This window comes from Telmatherina bonti (assembly GCF_933228915.1).
Source record: "Telmatherina bonti genome assembly, chromosome: 4".
Classification (NCBI taxonomy): Eukaryota; Metazoa; Chordata; class Actinopteri; order Atheriniformes; family Telmatherinidae; genus Telmatherina; species Telmatherina bonti.
The window spans coordinates 9,827,126-9,849,430 of NC_136622.1; the positions used below are offsets into that span (position 1 = coordinate 9,827,126).

Consider the following 22,305-nt stretch of genomic DNA (forward strand, 5'->3'; position numbering starts at 1 on the left):
CTTAAAGGTCAACAGGTCATCCACCATGACCCCAAGATTCTAGGCAGCAGACATAGGATCTTGTACCGAAAGGCCCAGTGGTTAAAGGTGCTCAGTCAGAAGACTGAGTTCGGATTGAAGCTTTATTTCATCCTTCGGGACTTAAAACACTTCCATGATGCTCCACCTGTAGGATACTGCGGGGAGTGTGTGTGTGTGTGTGTGTGTGTGTGTGTGTGTGTGAGCTTCACTGACCATGAAGCATGTGACGGTAATTCAACTTTTAAACCAGTTTATTGACATAAAAGCTTAAACTAACGGTGCGTATACCAAAAACATAAAATGTGAGTAACTTGTTCTGAATTAAGAGTATCTTAGAAGAGGATTGTTCAGTGAGTTTTTTGTGGTTGAATCATCTTGTTAGAGAACAGATATAAATACTTAAACACTGAAAAGTCTCACATGTGCATTTAAACATTTAAAGAATGTCAAATGTTTCCATCTTTCCAGGACCCTCACCACCAGAGGTAACATGAGACGATGTCTGCATCCCACAGCAGATACTCGGGTGGTGCCGCTCATTCAGGACGGCATATCAATGCTCACTGTGGCAAGAAGGTCTGCAGTGTCACAACACAGAGTGGAGAGCATGGTGGAGACACCAGAAGACAGACCAGTATAGCAGGAGACGTGAAAGGAGGACAACAACCCAGCTGTAGGACCTTTATCTGAAAACAGATGCTCAGACCTGTTGTCAGACTATATGCAGCTGCAGTGGGACCTCTGGGGTTCCTTCTGATACATGACAGCAGTGTGTCAGCAGCTAAACACGATGAAGACCTGCCTGTACACCAGACCCAAGTCCAGTCAAGCACCTCTGGGACATCATGTCACACACCACCAACAGTTTCAGGGTTGACTGCTGGGCTGATCTAGGGCTGGGAGGTGGATCCCTCAGCAGAACATCTGTGTGCAGGAGCATGTCCAGGCAGTGGAGGGAGTGTGTGCAGACATGTGGAGGCCACACACACACACACACACACACACACACACACACACACACTACTGAACCTCATTTTGATTTGTTTTGAGGAATTTCCACAGAAGTTGGGTCAGGCTATGATCTGATCTCTCCAGACCTCCCACAGGTTGATGGTTTTTATTTCCATTTATCATTTTTATTATCTGGTTCTCAACACATCCCAGTATGTTCCTGTTCTTGTTTCCCTTTCCACCTATCCGTTTGAAGGAGTCGCCACAGCCAATCGTCGTTCGGGTGAGTTTGCACTTTTTACGCTGGATGTCCTTCCTGATGCAAGCCTCTGGATTTATCGGGCTTGGGACCGGTCCTTAGAGAACAAACCTCCTCAGGGCTGCTGCAGCAGCAACACATCCCACTATGTAACTCAGATTTTCAACTGGAATATTTTATCATCAGAATGTAAGATGGTTGTTCTCTTCATTGATTTGAGCAGTTCATATATAGTACCATGTCTGGCTGTTGAAGCAGCATCAGATGTCGTTATCGCCTTTCCTGGACACAGCTAAGAGAAATGAAATATCATTATACACACACACACACATATATATATATATATATATATATATATGTATATATAGTGTATATTTTAGCTGTATATCCTTTTGTAAAGCATTTTGGCTGGCTTTTAAAATATGCTTTATAAATAAAGTTGACATTAACATTATTCAATAAAACACGTCAAATGACAACATCCAAGTTAAATCCCTCTCAGGTGAATTTTGTGAATAGCAGATCCTTTCCCAACATTATTGTTCACGCAAAATGAAATGAAACTACTTTATTACTCCCCTAGTAATAAAGTATGTTGTAGTTTAAACATGATTTTCTTCATACTGTCCAGCAATGAAGAGATGTCACAAGGTGAGCCACACAACCTCTATTAATATTTGTTTCTAACATCATGGCCGTGTCAGCATCGCCTCTTTATTTATGAGGTTGTAATGATGACTAGTTGTATTTATAGGTGAATTTTCTGGTGCGTTGCTGGTAGGCAGAGGGTTTGTCCTGACATGGCATGCAGACCCTCAGAAAGCACAGCAGGCATGTAATAATGCTGATGCCATGACAACAGAGCAAACAGAAATTACCTTTCAGCTATCAGAACCGGCAGGATATGGGACACCAGTGGGCTGCATGGTCCTCCACAATGTGGCCATTAATGGTTTGGTTAATATGGATGCTTTCAGTCTAAGTTAAACATGACCTGCAATGGTGGAGGATTTAGTGTTGTTTAAATTGATTGATCATGCCAGTATGTTTACAGTCCTGCAGGGGAGTGAAAACATCTGTGTACAGATGTGTGCTGCATATTTCAGTGTGCAGACATGAGTGTATAATACACACCTCTGGGGATGTTTCTTTATTCTTGTGTTTTATAAAAGGCTTAGATTTTGTGTTTTCCATCTCTCCCAAAACAGAGGATCAACATGTCACTGTAAACATAAATACATAAAGTGAAGTACTTATAGTACCAGTCAAAACTTTCCCATTGGTTTTAATGGGGAAGTGTGTACAAACTTCTGCCTGATATTGTTTCAGTCTTATAGTCAGAGAAGCAGGAAGTGTGAAAAGAAAATCACTGATAAAATACGTTCAACACATTTATTTTAGCAGTTGTATCAAATTATTCGCTTTAATTTTACATCCGTAAAATAAATTCTTCACAGTATACACTTATCCCCCCCACCCACCCATGCAGCCAAAACCCCCAAAACAGATGCTAAATTATCAGGTTAATGTCACATCATTTGGCAAACTAACATCTACACGGCTGATCCTAGACAAATTTACATGAGTGATCTACACAGGTCGCAGGGTTCCATTATCGAGGTTGAGGAAGAAGAAAAATGCAGATTCAGCCAGTATAAATCAGACGAGTCACGTTCCCACTCAAGGTGAGATGTGGAGGACTTTCTGAAGAGGATCTATCAACAAAAATCAGCATGTCTGTCGTTCTACTGAAGGGAGCTGAGAGAAACTATAAATAAGCAAATCAACAAATGACATCAATAATTAGTTTCAGGAGCTTATGAGACTCATTAATGAGCAGTTAATTTATGGCACTAAGTCAACAGTAACAGGTAAATGATGATGAAGCGCTGCTCAGCTTCTGGGAGTCATTAGGCAGTGCTGCCCTCTACAGGTGGCGTACGTTCACTGCAGCGCTACTGCGTTCTCCATCAGACGGACGAGCTGATCCGGAACTCACATCCAACCCAAACTAAATCCATTAACATAAGACCACATTAAGTTTGTCTGAGAAATGAAGACATAGAGTACCCAAACTAAATCCATTAACATAAGACCACATTAAGTTTGTCTGAGAAATGAAGACATAAACTAAATCCATTAACATAAGACCACATTAAGTTTGTCTGAGAAATGAAGACATAGAGTGAAAAGCACCAAAGTGCAAAGCAAATTGTGCCTTTTTCTGCCTGATTGTTTTTTTTTTATGTATTTATTTATTTTTTTATTTTCCTGCAGTTCAAATGTTTTCTACTTTTTTTCCTTCTTCTTGTCCTGTGGAGGGAAAAAAAACAGAAACTGGATAAATAATCCTTTCATCATTTCTACTGTAATATAAAACAGTAACTACCACTAAGTCTCATTATATTTCCCAGTGGGTCACAGCAGTTCAAAAGGAAAACCAGAAAAACCAGAACTGGTCAGGCTGCACGACATCAGGGAAACATAACAACATTACTGGAACATTCCCAATCACAGTGTTCACTCCATGTGCTCTACTGCCACCATCGCTAACGTCTATATGGAGCCTCCAGGATTAAAACAAGTCCATTTCATATGCTGTTAAAGCCTAAAAAAGGGATGTTTGTTTTCCTGATTCACTCTGCAGCCTTTATGATACAGCCAGCTCTGATTTCATTGAAAGTTTTCTACAGTTATCAGATTATTCACGTGTTCAATAAGTCTGTTGATATGACCATCATGTAACAGATAACTGGGAGAAGTCAGATTACTCTAATGACCCGAGGTGACCATCTACAAACATCCTGTAAATATTCAGTTTGGAGATGAAGCAATAATGTTGGTACCTTGTCGTTCATGGCGAGGATGATCATCAGTTTCCTGAAGATGGTGATAAAGTCCAAGAACAAGTCCACACAGTGCCTAAATGAATACATAAATAAAAGTGTAAAATGAATTTGCATGGAAGACCATGTGCCTGCCTGCCTTGTGGGTGATGTATTTGCATGTTATCCTGGTCATATGAAGAGCTCCGGCTGCGTTTGCATCCTCACCAGACGTAGTCCTTGTCTCCATTTTCTGCTTTCTCGATGATGAGCTGAGTGTCAAACAGGACAAAGCCGCACATAATAAGCAGCCCCAGGTACATGTGTGCCTGCCAGAGAAAACAGAAAATTACAATTCAGAGAGAAATCTGCTTTGTTCATGTGGGATACATATACACATATGGGATGGGATGGGTATATATATATATATATATATATATATATATATATATATATATATATATATATATATATACATATATATATATATATATATACTGTATATTTTAGATGTGTTGGCTGAGGAGGCCATGATGTGTTCAAATGTCAGCTACATTAACCGGGAAGTATATGCAACTTAGATGCAAAACTGCTGCTGACAAAATCTATTTGCTGCAGAGTATCATGTTTTTGGCTGAAGTTATTTTTCTACATTTCTGTTTATTTTAAACACATTTATAAAATGGTAAAATTGGGGTTGGGTTGGAAATGTTACTTCTTTTTTTTTTTTTTTTTTTAAAGTACCTTAAACATCAACAGAGATCCGAAAAAAATGTTCATCACAGACATCAGGAACAGGAGGGAAAGGCCAGACATCAGTGTGCCTGAACAATGAGAAGTGAAGGATTAAAACATTCTGCCTGAGAAATCTGGGTAAATCTGCTCATCTGAGCAGGTTAAAACAATCATCCCGTTTTTACCTCCAAGGAAGAGGTAGCTCCTGCGTTTAGCGTAGAGGGCGCTGAGAGTGAAGCAGATGAAGATCATAGAAGTTCCCAGGAAAGCAGTCACAACGATGCTGAAACAAACCATGGAGATGCTTTTCTTTATGCACCTTCATTTGGATTGTTTTTATTTGTATATTATATATCTTTATACACACACACACACACACACACACACACACACACACACACACACACACACACACACACACACACAAAGTATATTATTCCTATGAACAAATGAAATAAACTAAATTATTCCCTGCTGTATTTGTGAGTCTGACTGAGGCGTTTTTCTCCCTTCAGAGACTTTTAGGGTTAATCATGTTTCACAGCTAGCCAAAAGCTAACTGTTAGCAGAGATTAATCATTAAATACCTCGGATTTACAGCAATGACAAAGTCCAGCGTGGGGCCGAGGCCGACACCTGCAGAGACAAAGAGAGATTGAGAGTTTGTAAGAGAATGATTTAAAGACATAGTGAGAGAGACTGATTGAGAGAGATAAAGAGAGACAGACAGAGAGAAAGACTTGAAAACAAATGAATCACCACCATCGGCCTACCTGTGAGGAAGGCAAATGCTGCGAGGATAGCCAATCTCTTTTTCACGGTTTCAGGGTTGTGAGGCGTCATGGCGAGCCAGAACATCATTCCCAGCGATCCCAGCACAGAGAGCACACCGCCCTGAGACAGAGCACAAAGTGATGGTCAGGAAAAAGCCAGCTGCAACTTTCACCTCTTTTTACACTAAATGCAGTTCAAATCTATAAAAAAAAAACAAAAAAAACCCCAACATTTTCTTAAATGAAATGTTCTGAATGTTAAAACCATGAAGAATAAAAAACATCCTGGCACCAGATTTTACTGTTAATTCTTCCATAATGGGTGGAGTGGTACAAACCACCATCTTTGTGATGGAACAAGAGTTTTTATCATGTCTTATACATAAACAGCAGTTCAGCTGAATGAAGTAAGAAATTACTGTATAAGCTCAGAGAAAAAACACTGGAGAGGCCTCAAGCCTTGTTTTCCCATTGGATGTGGGTCGGGATGCATATTTTTTGTGTTTCTTCCTGTAAAAAAACGAAAAGCATACTCTAATATCCAACTCGTCCTACTTTTTGGGATCCTTACGTTGGGGTATCAATCTAACCGATCCTACCCAAAAAAGTGGAGCACATTGGAGTCCTTTCATTGATTGACATTACAGTTAACTGTCCGGTCTCACAGCCTAACCATCACAACCTGACTCGCACCTTTTCATGGAAATGAGGCTTTACTAACAAATGTGCTTCTGTCGACGGCTGGTTAATAAAACTGCTAGAATTCACATCATGTTTTTCTCTCAGTGAGAAAAATGTCACATTGCCCATCGGTCCACAGAGAACAAGAAAATACAGAAGCAGTTAGGAGAGAACACAGAGTGGCCAACAACAGGACATGTGGGGTCTATGAGGCGATCTGATGAGACACAGAATATGAGACCAAGGATATTTTTTACATTTACTGAACCTCACTGATAAGAAAGCAAGAAAGGAAGAAAAAGTAAAAATGAAAGAAAAAGTAAAAAATGAACCAAAAGTAAAAAAATAAGAAAAAGTAAAAAAAGAAACCAAAAGTAAAAGAATAAGAAAGAAAACGTAAAAAAGAAAGAAAATGAATATTTCTATAAACCTGACCAGTTTCTCCTGACAATGAACACACTCCAAACAGATTGTTGTGTCCTTAAAGTGTCTCTATTCTGCACATTTCAGTCTAATTTATTTTAACATGTGAGTCCAGAAGGGCAAAAAATTATTAAGCATTATTTACAAATTCCTTCATTCATTTTGTATTGATCCTCTCAGATCATCCTCTGTCAGAAACAAGCAAACAGAGAAAGCTGCGATTGGTCAGCCACTTGGAGTCTGAGTGCACACATCAGCTGTTTCTTTGTAGAAACACAGGCAGAAATAGTAAACAAACCTAAGAAGTTACTCTGGAAATAATCCTATTTGGAATTAAACTGAATGAAGTAAGTGGTTGGTTTATTCTCATTTTAATTCCAAACTGTTTAATTCATCTGTCACAAAAACCTCAATAATCTAATTCCAGTTGTCCTTTCCCAATGACGCGCGTTGTTTTGCCTCCCGTGTTCGGTAGTCTATTTTCCTTCTCTGTCTCAGTTGCTGCAAAAAGTGAAGTAGTATGCTCGTGTTGAGCTGGTACTTCAAAATTATAATAAAAAAAGCGGTGAAACTGGTACTTTTTATGTCGTTTTTACAAGTTACGACTGACAAGACGAAAAGCAGGGAACCAACTTTGTTTAATCCCGGTATTTGTCATAAGTCACATGCACCCTCTGTCCAATCAGAACCCTTCCCAATTCACCACTCTAAAGAGGAATTAAGTGAGGATGTGTTTCTTGTAAACCTTCATTTGTAATTATTATTTCCATGTGAACTCGTAGGAGAAATTGCTACCATGACAACATCATGTAACCGTACACATAATTAAATGTTTACATGGTCATTTTTCATCAGTTTAAAGCGAAATTAACTTTTTTCGGAATTAAAACTCCCATGTAAACGTAAAATGTCAAACATACAGCTGTACATGTTTGAGCCCAAATAACTAAGCAAACGACAGCAATGAATGCTGCAGCATGTATCTGTTTTGTAAATACTTGCTTTTCAGCTATTGCTTCAAATAACGTTTAGCGTTTTTCATTTGCCTTTTATAACCGTAAACAGGCCTCATTAAAGAGCCGGTCACAAATAAAAATGTTGCTCCAAAGCTGTGACTGGCTCCAAAAACAAACTCCAGCCAATGCTTTCTAGTCGTCGTTTCATTTGATACTTGAACAAATGTAGCTTTCCCTCACAGCTGAAGAAGCATTTCTTATGCGACATGTTTGCTCCGATAACCTCTTGTGCCCACCAAAGTTTTATGGTCTTCTGTCTTAAACTGAGCAGTAACGATGTGACTTTCTTCTTGTGAACGTGCACAACCTAGAGAGACAAAACCAATCACTGAGTCTGTGCCTGGGATGCCACTAGAATCTCAAAGTAGAAAAAAACTCTCTAAAATCAATCGTTTTCAGGGCCATGGAAACCGAATGTAGAGACACGCTGGAAGACTCAGACGTATGTTTATGTGATAAAAAAACCAACAACGCACCGCTCACTTGTCCGATGAGTATTCAACACTTTAACTGTAAAAAGCTCAGAAAACTCAAACTAGAATAATAAAGCCCCTTTGACACACCACAACAGCACAGTGGAAATCAGCTGGAAAGCAGTCAGGTTCAGTATGAGACCGGTCGGTATGCATTCTTTCGCTTGTTCCACCATTTCTATATTTGTAACTTAACAGATGTGACTTCAGTCTGTATGACGAGGCGAGTCAGTTCAGGTGGACAGGATTACTGTACGCATGGGCAGGGGTGGACTGGGACAATAATTCAGACCGAGAATTTGATACCATTCCAGGCCAACACCACTCTATTACCTCAAAACAACAAGAGTGAGTTAGGTTTGCTGGTTACTTAAGAGTGTAAAGTAATCAAACAAAGACTACACATGCACACACACTCATATGTTTCTATTTCTTTCCCCAACAAAATAAATATTTCTGCTGTGCTGCAATAACCTGCACTCAGATCGCCTGAACTGAAATTCTGTTTCACCTACTACATTGTCTAATGCACACTGTGCACATTTAACGGTGTAGTAGATTAAATAAGATAGGTTACATCATCTTCCACCTAAACTTGAGACTAACCCTATTTTTAATGCTACAGGTTCCAGACTAGTTATAAATGTGACTACTGTGTCAACCATAGTGTCAAACCATGTGTCAGAGGCACACAAGTCTGATTCCTCACTGCTGCTGTCCATCACTGCCGTAACCACAGGAGCTCTTGCAGTGCTAGTGCTGCAGACGCTGCTCCCTTTCCAAAACTTTGGAAGGAAAAATCGTAAAGCCACCCATAATATCCCAGCAATTCAGATTCAGTAATTGGCCAGTTTTATGTGCTCTGGCTACGTTCATACAACAGTTCTTATTCTCAGTGGGATCATACCTGGTTAAATAAAGGTCAAATAAAATAATATAATGCAAGGATTGTATCAATATAATCTGGCGGGGCAGACAATACTGTCAGTGGACCTGTGCGAGGCTCAGGAAGAGGATTGTTTTACAACAGTGGTAACAACACTCGGATGTAAGAGGAATAAAATAAAGGTTTTGGGGATTATTTTACATGATATCGTGACTTCAAGAGCTTCTCACAGTAACTTTTAGAAAAACATTCAGGATCATGTGTTTCACATAAGTGCGAATTATCTATGACTGCTGGATCTAGGGTGATATCATCACAGTTTGACAAAAAAAAACTGATTAAATACTAAGGCAGTGAAGCTATGCTTTTGTTCCGATTTGATTCCGATTTTTTGGGTGCCAATTCGATTTAAATTGCGATTCTCACAATTGTTTGATATTGCTATATATCTTTTTTTTTTGCTTGTCATTTTTCTTAATTTCAATTAGGAAAAAACAACACATTAGCTAGACCATCATTCTGCTGCTATAATACCAAAGATGACAAGTAAAAAGATCAATAAAGACTATAACAATGAAATTTTTTTTATAATGGATTATTTTTTTATATTTGAAAAAAAAAATCTTTTAAAATTGTGAAGCAAAAAATCCTGATTTTCGATTTTTCAATTAGATTTTCCGACCCCTATCAAATACCACTATAGATGATTAACTTGTACGTTGGAAGTTGTGTTTTCAGTTAAAATCACCTGAAATAGGCGCGTGACAACATGGACGTAGGATCCAGCTGCAGCCACCAACATGCAGAGTGCCAAACTGGAGTAGACATTCTTCAAGTGAACCTGGGTGGAGTGAGATCTACAGAAAAGATTAAAATGAAAAATTCTTGAGCGATGGGAACAAGCTAGAGCAGGTGAGTGACTTCCATCAACCCTGCTGTTTGCTCACTTACATCTGGGAGAACCTGAAGAGAGCGTCAAAGTTGATGTTGCGGTCAAAGACATTCATGGTGAAAACCGGAACTGAGATGTGAAGAGACTTTTGATCCTATGAACAGAAGAAGACAAATAAAAGCTATAAAAGTTTCCTTCAACAATAGGACTCCACAAAGCATAATTCTTTTTTCAAAGAGCATGCCTAGTTAGTTAGTTAGTAGTCGTGCACAGGTTTTTAAATAAAATAAAGTAAATAAAATGTTGCTGACAAAACCAGATCTGGATGCCAGAACGAAACAAGTTTACATGGTAGATCATTTACTTTATTTATGACTTACACAAGGACATCATATAAATACAGTAAAATTATCTTAAGTTTAGAAGTTAATTTAACTTCAACAGCTCACAAACAAGTTGAAACCAGTTCTAGAGACGATCAAAGGTTCACATTCAGCTATTTAAGATTAAATTTATTTCTGTCTATATCATCTAGCAAGAAAATAAATTTTTTTATGATTATAAAAGTGCATAATGTTCAACACATACAGTCTAACCTCATCAGATCAACATAATTTTAAATTTCATTTCACGATGCAAGAAAAATACTATTAAATAACATTTAACATAAATTGCACATTACTAAATAATAAAAATAAACAGCTCACAAAAAAAAACGTATCTTGAACTAAGAGATTCTACACTGATTCACAATTAACACGGAAGTCCAAGATATTGCAATACATTTAGGGTTAACAAAACATTAATAGTTTGCAAAAATAAATTGAACAACAGGTCAACCTTAAATGTAAAGCGTTTACTAGCTGACAAAACAGGTTAACCTTAAATATAAAGTGTTTACCAGCTGGCAAAACAGGTTAACCTTAAATGCAAAGCGTTTACTAGCTCTGTGTTTTTCAACCTTTTTTGAGCCAAGGCACACGTTTTTTTTCACTGAAAAATCACAAGGCACACCACAAACCAAAATGTTTTTTTTAAGTCCATATTATTAACATAAAGTCCATCTTATCAAAGCCTCTTGAATAGAAATCAGATCAGAAACACAAGAAGGAGGACTTTTATTATCTTTCACAGGGGCCTGTTTGGATGAACACAGAGCTGCTTTTTAGACATACAAGTTGAAATTGGGTAATTTTTCAGGGCACACCTGATTATCTCTCACGGCACAGTGGTTGAAAAACACTGTACTAGCTTACAAAACAGGTTAACCTTAAATGTAAAGCGTTTACTAGCGGCTAACGGAGCGTAGCAAGCTCACAACATGTTTTCACAGCAAGCTACTAATTTCTCACCTTTTAGCTAGCAGGGCAAAAAACAAAACCAACACCACCAATAATTACATATATGTAATTATTAAATATCAATCTTGAAACTAGTACTGATGATCAATTGAGTTGAGACGCTCGACAATAGCTAATGTTGCTAACTAGTTAGCATTAAAGATAGCCTGTCAACACAACTCGACGTTTCTGTTATTTTTTATGGAAACGCGGGTGAAACTACAGCGACCACTTACTCGGAGAACTGATACTAACACAAAATATCGAAACAGGTTACCTACTTCTCTTTGCTTTGGCAGCTTTTCCGAAGCTCTGCTATAATTTCCTAACAAACCAGTACGTGTCAGTCAGCACCGAGGCAGCCTGCTGATGTCACCATGGAAACGCCCAGAAGTCCGTAGGGCTTCGAAGTGCAACTGTTAACCGGAGGAGGAAATTAAAGCAGTTTAATTAATTTAACTGCTTTCTCTTATGTAAGTTTAAAACCGTTAACAGACTAAAACTGTCTGTCCAACAGCATTTATGTCCAGAAGCACTTCCTGATGTAACACAGAGTAATAATCCCAGTACACCTAAAATGGCCGTCGCCCCCTCGGCGTCTGTCGTATTTATTCAACAGCGTGTCCCCAAACTTTCACATTTCACCTAGAAGCAAGCTTGTGAAGTGCATAATTAGCAATAGTAACCAATTCAAGTTAAATAAAACACAGGTTGTATATAATATGTCACTAAGTAAGTGAATTTTCAAGTGCACCATGCAGGACCGGATTGAAAGTGCACAGGACCCTGGGCCCAGAATGTTCCAGGGGACCCATTCCACACCATAACATTGTGAAAATTTTGAATGAAACACTGTGAAACATTTCTAACATCTCTCAGCCAGTGGTCCCAGTCGCAATACATTAGACACAGTCGTGTTACTATCTGGCTTTTGTATACATTTTGTTCAATGTCTAAACTGCTGGTGTATACCCTACATGGACCCCCAATGAGTGTGGGCCCCTGGGCCCGTGCCCATATTGCCCATTGGATAACCCGGGCTTGGCACCATGAACTATGTACAAGTCTCATTTTATGTCAATGTTCAACTTTAGGGGCATAAACTTAGTCGTAATACTAGATTTGATATGTGTTACTTATATTTACTTATATTATATACCTATATAACTTTTATGGTGCTAAAAGGATAACATACACACAACATAAAATATAAACAAATTTTATTTAAAATGAAAACTGGTAGTTTCCTGAAGTTTTGGTCAGGTAGACAAAATCAACTATCTTTTTCTGTAACATATAGGGAAAAAAAGACTTGAAACAAATACTTTTGGTCATTAAACTGAGACATTTTCATTGTCAACATGCAGGCAGTGAGAGCATCAGACATAAAGATAATAGAAAAACCAGACCACCAAGGAAACACAACCCCACACAACGCTGTACTGAGTTTTAAAGTTAAATAAAAAATCTCTCCTTGCATCTTGTATCTCAGATTTAAATCTGTTTGTGGATGAAACTGTGCAAGTCTGAATTGTCTGTTTACGACAGCAACATGTGTTAATTAGGCACCGATATACAGTTCAACACAAGGCCAGCCTCAATGTAGGCAAAATGGATCACGATACAAAATGTTGAGCAGTAAAAAGCAGTGGACAATTAAAAGTTTTTTGGCCAATAAATATAGAAAAAAACACTCATACATGTTAAAATATCAAATTTGATAGTTTCAAGTGTTGCATGGCAGTACCACAGCCATTGGCGCTACACTCGCTCATGACAGTGTTTTCTCACGCTCAGCATGACACATCAGAGTGCAGGCCCACAAATCTCAGGTCAGGCAAAACACTATTCTCTGTCCCAATTTCAAAGGCACAGTTTTAACCCTCAGCACTGTCAAATATCAAGTGCAAGTTAATTCATCAACAGAAAAAAAAACATAGCAACAAATAAAGCATGATTAAGTTTGACTGAAAACTATCACGTCTGTGGTCATCCTATGTGCCAACATATCCAGTGTGTCTGTTTTCAGCTGACAAAGACAATGTTTTACCCTATCAACTAAACTTCTAATGTCAATCTGAACAGTAAGGATTTATACTGTATGTTTTGTAGAAATGGTCTTTGCAGAACATATATTTGCTTGTTTTTCTGTCATTTCCAGCTAAGTAAGGCTACAGCAAAGTGTTCTGTTAAACGCAATCTATGACCAGATCCTTGGAGGTATCGTCCACGTCGTCACAGAGCTGGGTTGCATAGAGGAACCTTGTTCACCATTTTAAAATAGATTTCCCTATAAAAAAGAAATCAATAAATGTATAAAAAGTGGTGGATTTCTTTTTTAAAAAACAGCTGATGTACTTCTTGGTCTTGTTATTGTTCCTTAAAGGCACGGTCAGAAAAACAATGGTCAAGTCATAGCAGACAAATTTCTGCTTTGGCAAAAAAACCCCACTCTGATGTTGGTTTAACTGGGACTCATGGGATTGCTTTGGTAGTTGTGTGCTTTCATGTAGTGCTTTCAAAAAGTGGTCGTTGATTAAAAGTCAACAGAGGTCCGGAGGAAAGCCTCACTTTATAAATCTAGAGCTTCGGCTGAGCTTCTCCAGCATTGGAATGGCCTAAAACTGCACGCTAATCCAATCTTATCTAAACAAATTATTGTAAGTGTCGGCAGAAAAAGGCTGCGTTTACACCCAGAAGGTAAGAAGTTACAAAGAGGATCTGGAATTGAGGCTGAGGAGGCGCATGTAGAGCTAATGTCCACGTAGCTGGTCCAGCTGGGTGTAGACGTCATCAGCTTGACTGAGCTCCTCAAACACGGGCAGAAGGTTGAGCAGTTCAGCATCTTCCACATCGTCAAACCAAGACACCACAGGAACCTGAAGAAGAAGAGAAAACAGAGGAATTGTCCTGAAACAGCTCATCTGCTGATATCAAAACAAACGAAATCTCTCCCGAGGTTCTTTGTGTGCGTCAGGATGAAGGAGTCGAGTGGAAACTCACAGCGTTATTTGGGTGGAAGATGTAGGAGGCGGGCGAGTTGTCCAGGATGAGGGTTTTGTTGAGGTCTCTCCCCAGGCGGCTCAGATCTTTCACGTAGCAGCCCTGGTGGAAAACACACGACTCCCGGAAGAGTCGAGCCCGGAATACACCACACTGGTCCAGTAGGTCCGTCACTGGGTCTGCATACTGGTGGAGGATTTGGAGGCAGGGGGAGGAAGAGCAAGGATGTGCAAGGACAGACTAATGAAGGACACTTTACTAATTCTAATAACTAAAATTCTTCTCTAAGAATATTTAAAAAAAAAAAAAAAAGTCCTAATCTAGATGGGATTAACCCTTTAATGCCTGAATTTATGTAGTTATATAAAACCAAAATAAATACAGAATTAGTAAAAAAAAGAACTGGATACATATAAGCTAATATTAATAATTTATTGACAAAAAAAGAAAGTCTAATCAATCATATTAAAATGAATACATAAATGACAGTAAATAAATAAATTAAACTGCTTAAATAATTAAAATTGAAACAAATAAAATAAAAATTATTAGAAGTGTTTGTTATAAATTTTTACCAACCCACTTTTGCCCTTTTTTTAAAAAAAAAAAAGAAATATATACATATATAGTTAATTATTTTATCTTTATTTGTGCATTGACTAATATATTATTTTATTTAAGTCTTTTTCTTTGTGGAATTTTGTCCTGCATTTACTTTGTTTTTTACTGAATTTATACAATAAATAAATCGAAGCGTTCTAGAGACTTAAATGGTTCCCAGATTGAGGCAACTGCGTTAAAACTGCAGGGTTGGATATTTTCACGTGAAGATCTTTTGTTCTTGTTTTTGGTCAACTACAGATCATCTACAGCTTGGACTAAATTCAGGGACAGTTTCTACTCTGGAAACTAACAGTTGTTACGTAGGTGCCGCAGTCAGAGTCAAAATATGACTACGAGGCGAGAGAACATCAAGAACAACATCAGTCATCAAACAATCCTTCTCAACATTCACTGAATAAAACATGCGGATCTGTTTCAGGGTCTGATTCGGTACCTTTGCTAGACTGGCTGTAAACAGCACACACTCAAACAATTCTCCCATCCTCTGCAGGAACTCGTCCACATACGGCCTCTTCAGGACGTACACCTGTGAAGCAGATTGGCTGTCAGTAAACATGTCAACCTGAAGCATGTTTAACCTGAAAAAATCCAAGATATTTAGGATTTTTTTTTTTATACATAAAACTGCAGATATTTGCTCATGTTTTTTTTTTCTTTTTTTAATCCCAGTCAATATCCAGACATTTGTTAAGGACAGCCTCAGTTGTCAGAATATAAGGCTAATATGATGAATGATACAAAGCTGTAGATGTTTCTCTAAGGTTTTGGCTTTCAGGAGAAAAATATTGAGATTGAAACAAAAAAAACAAAAAACAGAACCTATTTACATTTTTACACTTTTCCCTCCAGCTATTTTCTGCTAAATACAAGGGGTGGGAAAATCAAATTGAAAAATCGGAAATCGGGATTTTTTTCCTTCACAATTTTAAAATAGATTTTTTTTTTGTTAAAAATTTTTTTTTTTTTTTTTTTTTCAAATAAATAAAATGAATGCACAATAAAATTTTCGGCATTTTTAATTGTTTTCCATTAATCTTTTTACTTGTCTTCTTTGGCATTATAGTAGAAGAATGATGGTCTGGCAACTGCGTTGTTTTTTCCTAATTGAAATGAAGTAAAATGACGAGCAAAAAATAAGTTTTATACATTTTTTTTTAAATCTACAAAAATTAGCACTATGGGAGAATTGTGAGAATTGCAATTTAAATCAAAACCAAAAAATCAGAATCGAATCGGGACAAAAGCATATCATCACACCCCTACTATTTACAATTATTCATGTTCTCGTTTACTTCACAACACCAGCTCCAATTCTTTGGCATCAAAAACATCCTTTTGCATTTATTCCAGCCATAAAGGACCTTTATTTTTGTTTTTATAACTTTCTGCTCCCTTGTTGGTCTCTGGCTGCTCCTGAATGGACATTACCATCAATTCAAGCTCTCTGATTGGTGGAAAGTTTAACAGGAAGTGGCTTCATCATACTTTCCAAGTCAAAACAGAGGTCTCTTAGCAACCTGAAGTGATAGTGATCTTCATGTTGATGGAAATGTGATAAACAATGGTGTTTTTGTAGATTTACCTCTGAATAAACACTATACATTGTGGCTGGATTGTAAACTCCCCAGATGGGATACAAATACCTGGAAACTGTCAGTAGATCGTCTAAAGGATAAGCTATCTGTCAAAATTGACCCCTCATTCTTGAGAAACTGCTGATGATTTAAGCGATAGCGTTGGCAGGTGCTGGAGATCGAGCCGTTTTGAGCGTATAGCGTCACGTGGATTCATCTTTAATGGTTAGCCGCTTGCGGCCAGTTCCTGAAACAAGTAATCAAGAATAGGCCGTGCCAGTGTTAACCAGCCTATCCTGGATTACTTGAACCAAGCAGAGGCCCAGAGAGGATTCCTTCCGTATGGGGTCCCAGGAATCATATTTCTGAACTAATTACATTTCCATGTGTCCACTGTAGAGATGTTTTAGACCAACGGGAAACAACCGGAAAACCACGACTCAGGTGTGTGTTCAACATTTCCTCTGCAAATGTCACAACTTGTGTCACTTAATGACTTCCCACTTGATCTATTTTTTTGTCTTGATGCAGGTGCCTCCACTTGAGCAGCCTTGTTGCACATCTGGCCAGCAGAGGGCTCTGCTATCCCGTGTTTGAGAACGCGGTTGATCAGCTATAAGACCCATCCCTTTTCAGCTCGGCAACCACTGCAAACACATCAACATGCACACACAGACGCAACCCTATCCATGCCCACCACAAACACACAACAGCTTACCTGGTGTGTGGTCCCCTCTATCTCCACCGGTACGATGAAGTCTGCATTACTAATGGGCTGAAGAGGGAGAACACAGAGGGAGACGGTTGGCACACTCGCGCTTAGGAGCCACACTGTGTACATTCACATGGCCTTACATAACGACCGAGCAGCGAGAAGCACACCCCTCACTGCTGCCATAAATCACAGCGGAGAGTCAACACACAGAATATAATTCGCTTCATTCTCCTCAAGCATGCGCTGCTTTTAGAGCAGAATAACAGCAGGAAATCACTACCATTCTAACTGCAGCTAACCGCGCTGAGGGCCACATGCAGCCGGGGTGATGGCCACTTCAGGTGTTTGTACCTTGAATGAACTGTGCACCAGGGTCTCATCCAGGTCTATGACCACGCATATCTTCCCCTGGTCCTGGGCCTTCACCTCAGGCAGGAGGCTGACTTCAGACTGCTGAGGAGACACAACACACTCATACGTCATCTGTGGAGAGCAACCTGCTTTATTTCCCTCATATGAAATGGGATTGGATTACTTTTATAGACATATGAAGCTGGAGGTGGGACTGTATCCGCTGCTCTGTTCATCCTTTCCGTATCTATGTTATTCATAATATTTTCTCCAACTTAAGTTACAATGTCGACATCCAGTCGTTCTTTTCAGTGACTTCTGTTTCATTTTAAGCCTTTATGAACACATTCAAAGTGAAATTAATCATTAACAAGTTACATAACAGGAATAGCTTATCCATTAGTGGAGGAGAATTAAGATTGAGAAAGACACTGTCTACAGTAAAGCCAGAGCAACATAACCACATCAAGGCATTTTTTTTTCATTTGCTTTCATTTTACTGGAAGGGTGTAACACAATAAGCGAGCCGGTGGATGCTCCTCCTGATGCTGGAGGACACTCTTCAAAGCGAACCAACATGGCATCTCACGAAACTGCTTACCAAATCAATCAGACAGCATTAACTAGCTGCAGTGCGAAGCTTTGTTTTCTCCCACCTCAGCACATAACACGCCACTCTCCGCTCCCTTTATCCGTCTACCTGGAGGATTAACCGTCATTCTCCTCCGTAGAAGATCAGATGTAAACATGAAAACTACTTCGTCTGTGTGTGTCGACACTTGTGGTTGGGTTACAGAGCAGGTGCAGTCGTGGTTTCAGTTAGAAAAACCGACATCAGCACGCTGACTTTCCTCACACATCCTAAACAGAGATACAGGCAGGACAGGGCTGGCATCTTCAGGGTGCTGAGAAACATCAGGGTTACCTTGACAACCGTCCCATTTTCCTGTGATTCCAGCAAGGCCTGCTGGGAAGGCGGTAGTAGTAGCGGCGCTGGTGGTTTGGGGCCATCCTGAGCTTGGATGCAACAGAAGAGGGCTTTGAAGATGTTACAACTCCGAGGCTGTTTCAGGGCAGAACGGCTCACCTGTCCTGTTCAGCGTGGAGAAAGAGACACTTTCATGAGAAAAGTCAACGTGGAAATGCTTAAATTACAACTCACATCAGTTTTATGTCAGCTAATCAGGTTTTTTTACAACAAAATAAATCTATAATGCAAAAAAAAAAAAAAAAAACCCCAAAAAAACAAATGCATACAGGAAATTCGATGTTATTTTATACAGGTTGTTTGTAATATATATAGAGTGTGTTTCCCCTTTTTCCCGGAGGCAGCGTCCATCTGTGTACAGGGATGGCACAGCCTGCACATGAAATCTGTTTTTAATGCGCCTGCCTCTGCTGCTGCTGCTTGAAATGGCTGGTACATGTTATATAATCACAGAGGGCGGGAAAACCCACACTTTTCAGCAGTACCTTCAGCAAAAAAACACAGACAGAAAACATTCCAACCATTTTCAACTCCAGGACCTTTCAAGGCTGCCTGAAGCTGGCCAGAAATCTGCCTGTCAGTCGGCCGGACAGGTCTTTGATCAGCCACTGTACAGAAGAGTTTTTAAACCATGACCTATGCAGCCTGAACGAAAGGGAGGAAACTAGTCTTGCCTCCCCACCCCCCCTCTCTCTTGCTGTGTTTTGTATGACGACTTGCAAACAAATGCAGAATTTGAAGCCATCGATCATCAGACAGAAACCCTCTCCGCCTGCGCTGTGTGTCAGACTTACACCTTCCATGCTGATCCACGTTACACAACTCCACATCGGAGACAAAGAACACCAGATCTCCATCTCTGCAGTCTACACACTCCAGCAAGACTTTTGAGAAAAAAAACACAATTTCTATGTTGTCCTTACAGCATGCCAACAAGCCTCCTGATTGGACATTAGGAGTAGCCAGCATGTAAAAGGATAAAAAGATTATTTTTTTAGGGATTTATAAGGGGCAGACTTATAAATCCACAATGCAATGCGGAACTTAAACCCCTTGAACCAAAAAAAATTATATTTCTCCAGACTGTGGTGTTGACAGTGGGAGCAAAGCCACCTTTCAGGTGTGTAAAAAGACAATCTTTGAGAGGCAACAGTGGGCGTGTACAGAGAGAGAGAGAGGGGGGGGGAGGAGATACTATATAATCAATAACCACATCCAGTCTTACCAGGACCAGAACTTGTTGTGATGAACAGATCTGTGGTAGGAATCTACCCACTAGGATGGTGTCAACAAGAAACCAGGACAGTTTGGTTAATCCAGCTGATCAGAGGGAAACTCTGCTCATGTCAACAACAAGGTAGAGGTCTGCAGAGGAACTTCCACCTGACCTGATCCTCGTCTTTCTGATGGAGAAAGCTGCACCTGAACGTATCTCCATGTTCAACCCCACATCTTCACACAGATAAAACACTTCCTGACTCTTTTTGGTGACACTCTTTTTGTGCTGAGAGCTTCAGCTGTCATGTAAACAGACTCCCAACTCTGCTTTTTTAAAAAGGCCCGAGCAAGCCCAGCTTACCTGTCTTCTGGGACACCTGGACGTCTTCTTTCTGCACTTGGGTGATAACAGAACTTTCCATCTGACAATCACTGAGCCCTCAAAATCCTCAAATCCTGTCCGCGAACACTGATGGGCATCCCTCATTGGCTTCTGTGGACAAGTTGATCCCAGTGTTGGCCGAGGTTTCTGCTCATCCGCCTCAGGATTGATCTTCTTCCCAGCTTTCTTTCTTCTCCCACCGCTTCTTGTTCTTCCGTCGGAGGTCTGCAGCCTGGGGAGGGGGCGAGGCACTTGGATATGTTTTTTAGAAGCTATCCGACACTGTGCACGCTCCGTCTTCTCGGGTGTACCGTAACTATTACTAGAGATATCGCCGATCAGCCCCCCCTTTCCCTGTCGCGGCGAAGTCCTCACTTTTGCAGCAACAACATGGAGAATCCAGGCGAGAGAAGGAAAACAAGCGAGGAAATGGGGCAAGAGGAGGCGGTTTCAAGCCCCCCTCCTCTTACTACAGATAAACAACATCGGCCGAAATGCCACAAAGAGCCGCTAAAAAACCCCGATAATTGGTGAGACGCCTCAAAGCTGACGAAGAAATTGATTTCTGCCTGATAGTTGGCTGTAAAAGCTTTGTTATGTTGTTTTCCAGGGGTTTGTTTTTCTACGGCTGGTACTTCGCGGGCGCCTGGAAACCGTCTCTACGCGCTGATTGGCTGAGATGGAGGAGGGGGGCGTGTTTACAGCATTCCTCCCCATCCTGCACGCTGAACACATTCCAAGGGCTTCTCCTGCAAACCACTTAAGTTTCTCTAGTAAATCCTTTTAAAGTAATTATAACTAACAAACAAATAAATAAACAACACGCAATATGGATGCACAAAAAAAATATTTTATTTTAGAATTTTTTTTTTCAGGGCCGCTCTGGGATGCACAATAACAGGCCATGACAGGTTCATGTTTCATACATTCATAAATGTGAAATAAAAATACGAAATTACCAGTTATTACTAATAGTCCAGATTAGAAAATTATTCCCACTAAAAATAATAGTAATAAAAAAAAACTAAAATAAATATATAAACTACCTTATCGATGCATGAAGCTTTGTCCACAAGTTTCCTCTTTGTGGGTTTTAATTTTGTGCCACATGCATGAACTTGCATTTTCTATGACTGTAGTAGCTGCAGTATTATGAGCTGCAATTACCAGAAAGAGCAAAACAGAGTAGGGTGACTAAAGTGCGTTTACATTCTAATGACGGTCATATTAAATCAGTCTATCTGGAAATATATACGTATACATCACTCTAGGCTTTAAAACTGTAAACATATAGGCTACCACGCCTTGAGATGATGAAGCATGCAACAAAAGGAACTCTGCAGGTCTCTTTAAGGCTGCCATTCGTACATGGTTCTGTTGGAGGATATGTCTCCATGTATGGAGGGAATGCAGGGCAGAATGAAACCAGAGACACAGACTCCTTTCATTTTCTGTCTCGTTTAGTTCCTTTTTATTGACACAAAAAATAAAATTGGAACATTTTTATTAAATACAGTATTAAAAGTGGGAATAATATGTATGCACTGCAGATTTGTGCACCAGTGTGCAGCTGTAACTTCTGAACACGAGTACTGGAGTTAAACTGATTGTAATTATAACATGAAACTATAGCTGTTCATTCCAGGAAATGTAGATAAAAAGCTGTGGTTTCTGTTGTTTTTGGTTTAAACAAGCAGAACTAAACTACAGACCTGTTCTGTACATTTCATCATATTTATTTTCCCTGAGGGTTTAACATGATGTTAAGCAATGTGGTTTACCATTTTGACCCAAGACATTCATAATTATAGTATGAAGGTTCTGAATCCTCTGCAAGTTAATGAAGCAGTGCACTTAAGAAGCAACTTAAGCATGAAGTTAACAAATAGTAGGAGGAGAAAACAACAGAAGCTGCATCCAGTCCAGCCTTTTGACTGCTGAGATGGGGATTAGTGAATTAAACCATAAAATTATAGTTGCTAATGAAGAAATTGCTGCACTGTTGAGTCAGTTCATTACAAACACATGTGGGTCCACTACACCACGAGCTCAGCCAGTGCCCACAGTGACCATCATGCCAGACATAAGCAAGAACTGTTTGCATTCCTGGTGTTGGACATTTTAAGGCAGCACTGACAGATGTGTTTAAAAATATACACAAAGTAAGTATAGACT

General features: G+C 39.5%; 2 protein-coding genes across 3 annotated transcripts; both read right to left on the minus strand.

Moving 5' to 3' along the window:
• Positions 1-2,720: 2,720 nt before the first annotated feature.
• Positions 2,721-11,815, minus strand: tegt (testis enhanced gene transcript (BAX inhibitor 1)). Of its 2 annotated transcripts, none has more exons than XM_079239096.1 (10): positions 11,553-11,815; positions 9,995-10,089; positions 9,792-9,900; positions 5,565-5,685; positions 5,379-5,427; positions 4,977-5,074; positions 4,801-4,880; positions 4,285-4,385; positions 4,078-4,153; positions 2,721-3,544 (listed from the first exon to the last, which is right to left on the minus strand). In XM_079239096.1, exons 2-10 carry the CDS (start codon positions 10,048-10,050, stop codon positions 3,521-3,523), a joined length of 714 nt encoding a protein of 237 aa, XP_079095222.1. In that variant the 5' UTR covers positions 10,051-10,089; positions 11,553-11,815; the 3' UTR covers positions 2,721-3,520. The 2 variants fall into 2 exon arrangements, with proteins under 2 accessions (XP_079095222.1, XP_079095221.1); XM_079239095.1 differs by having other exon boundaries at positions 11,557-11,812.
• A 671-nt stretch (positions 11,816-12,486) lies between these two features.
• Positions 12,487-20,762, minus strand: ctdsp2 (CTD (carboxy-terminal domain, RNA polymerase II, polypeptide A) small phosphatase 2). Its single transcript, XM_079239481.1, has 7 exons — positions 20,110-20,762; positions 18,468-18,634; positions 17,543-17,644; positions 17,195-17,251; positions 15,336-15,428; positions 14,279-14,464; positions 12,487-14,154 (listed from the first exon to the last, which is right to left on the minus strand). Exons 1-7 carry the CDS (start codon positions 20,168-20,170, stop codon positions 14,029-14,031), a joined length of 792 nt encoding a protein of 263 aa, XP_079095607.1. The 5' UTR covers positions 20,171-20,762; the 3' UTR covers positions 12,487-14,028.
• Between the last annotated feature and the right edge of the window lie 1,543 nt (positions 20,763-22,305).

Bases quoted from the DNA above. Each gene is read 5' to 3' on its own strand.
- ctdsp2 (XM_079239481.1), bottom strand. From the start codon at position 20,170: ATGGAAAGTTCTGTTATCACCCAAGTGCAGAAAGAAGACGTCCAGGTG. The intron at 15,429-17,194 runs GTAAGCTGTTGT...TCTGCTTCACAG, and splicing joins TAGAGGGGACCACACACCAG to GTGTACGTCCTGAAGAGGCC. The intron at 14,155-14,278 runs GTGAGTTTCCAC...CTTCTTCTTCAG, and splicing joins TCTTCCACCCAAATAACGCT to GTTCCTGTGGTGTCTTGGTT.
- tegt (XM_079239096.1), bottom strand. From the start codon at position 10,050: ATGAATGTCTTTGACCGCAACATCAACTTTGACGCTCTCTTCAGGTTC. The intron at 5,686-9,791 runs GTGATTTTAACT...GCTCTGTCTCAG, and splicing joins TTGTCACGCGCCTATTTCAG to GGCGGTGTGCTCTCTGTGCT. The intron at 4,881-4,976 runs GTAAAAACGGGA...CTCATTGTTCAG, and splicing joins GAGCTACCTCTTCCTTGGAG to GCACACTGATGTCTGGCCTT.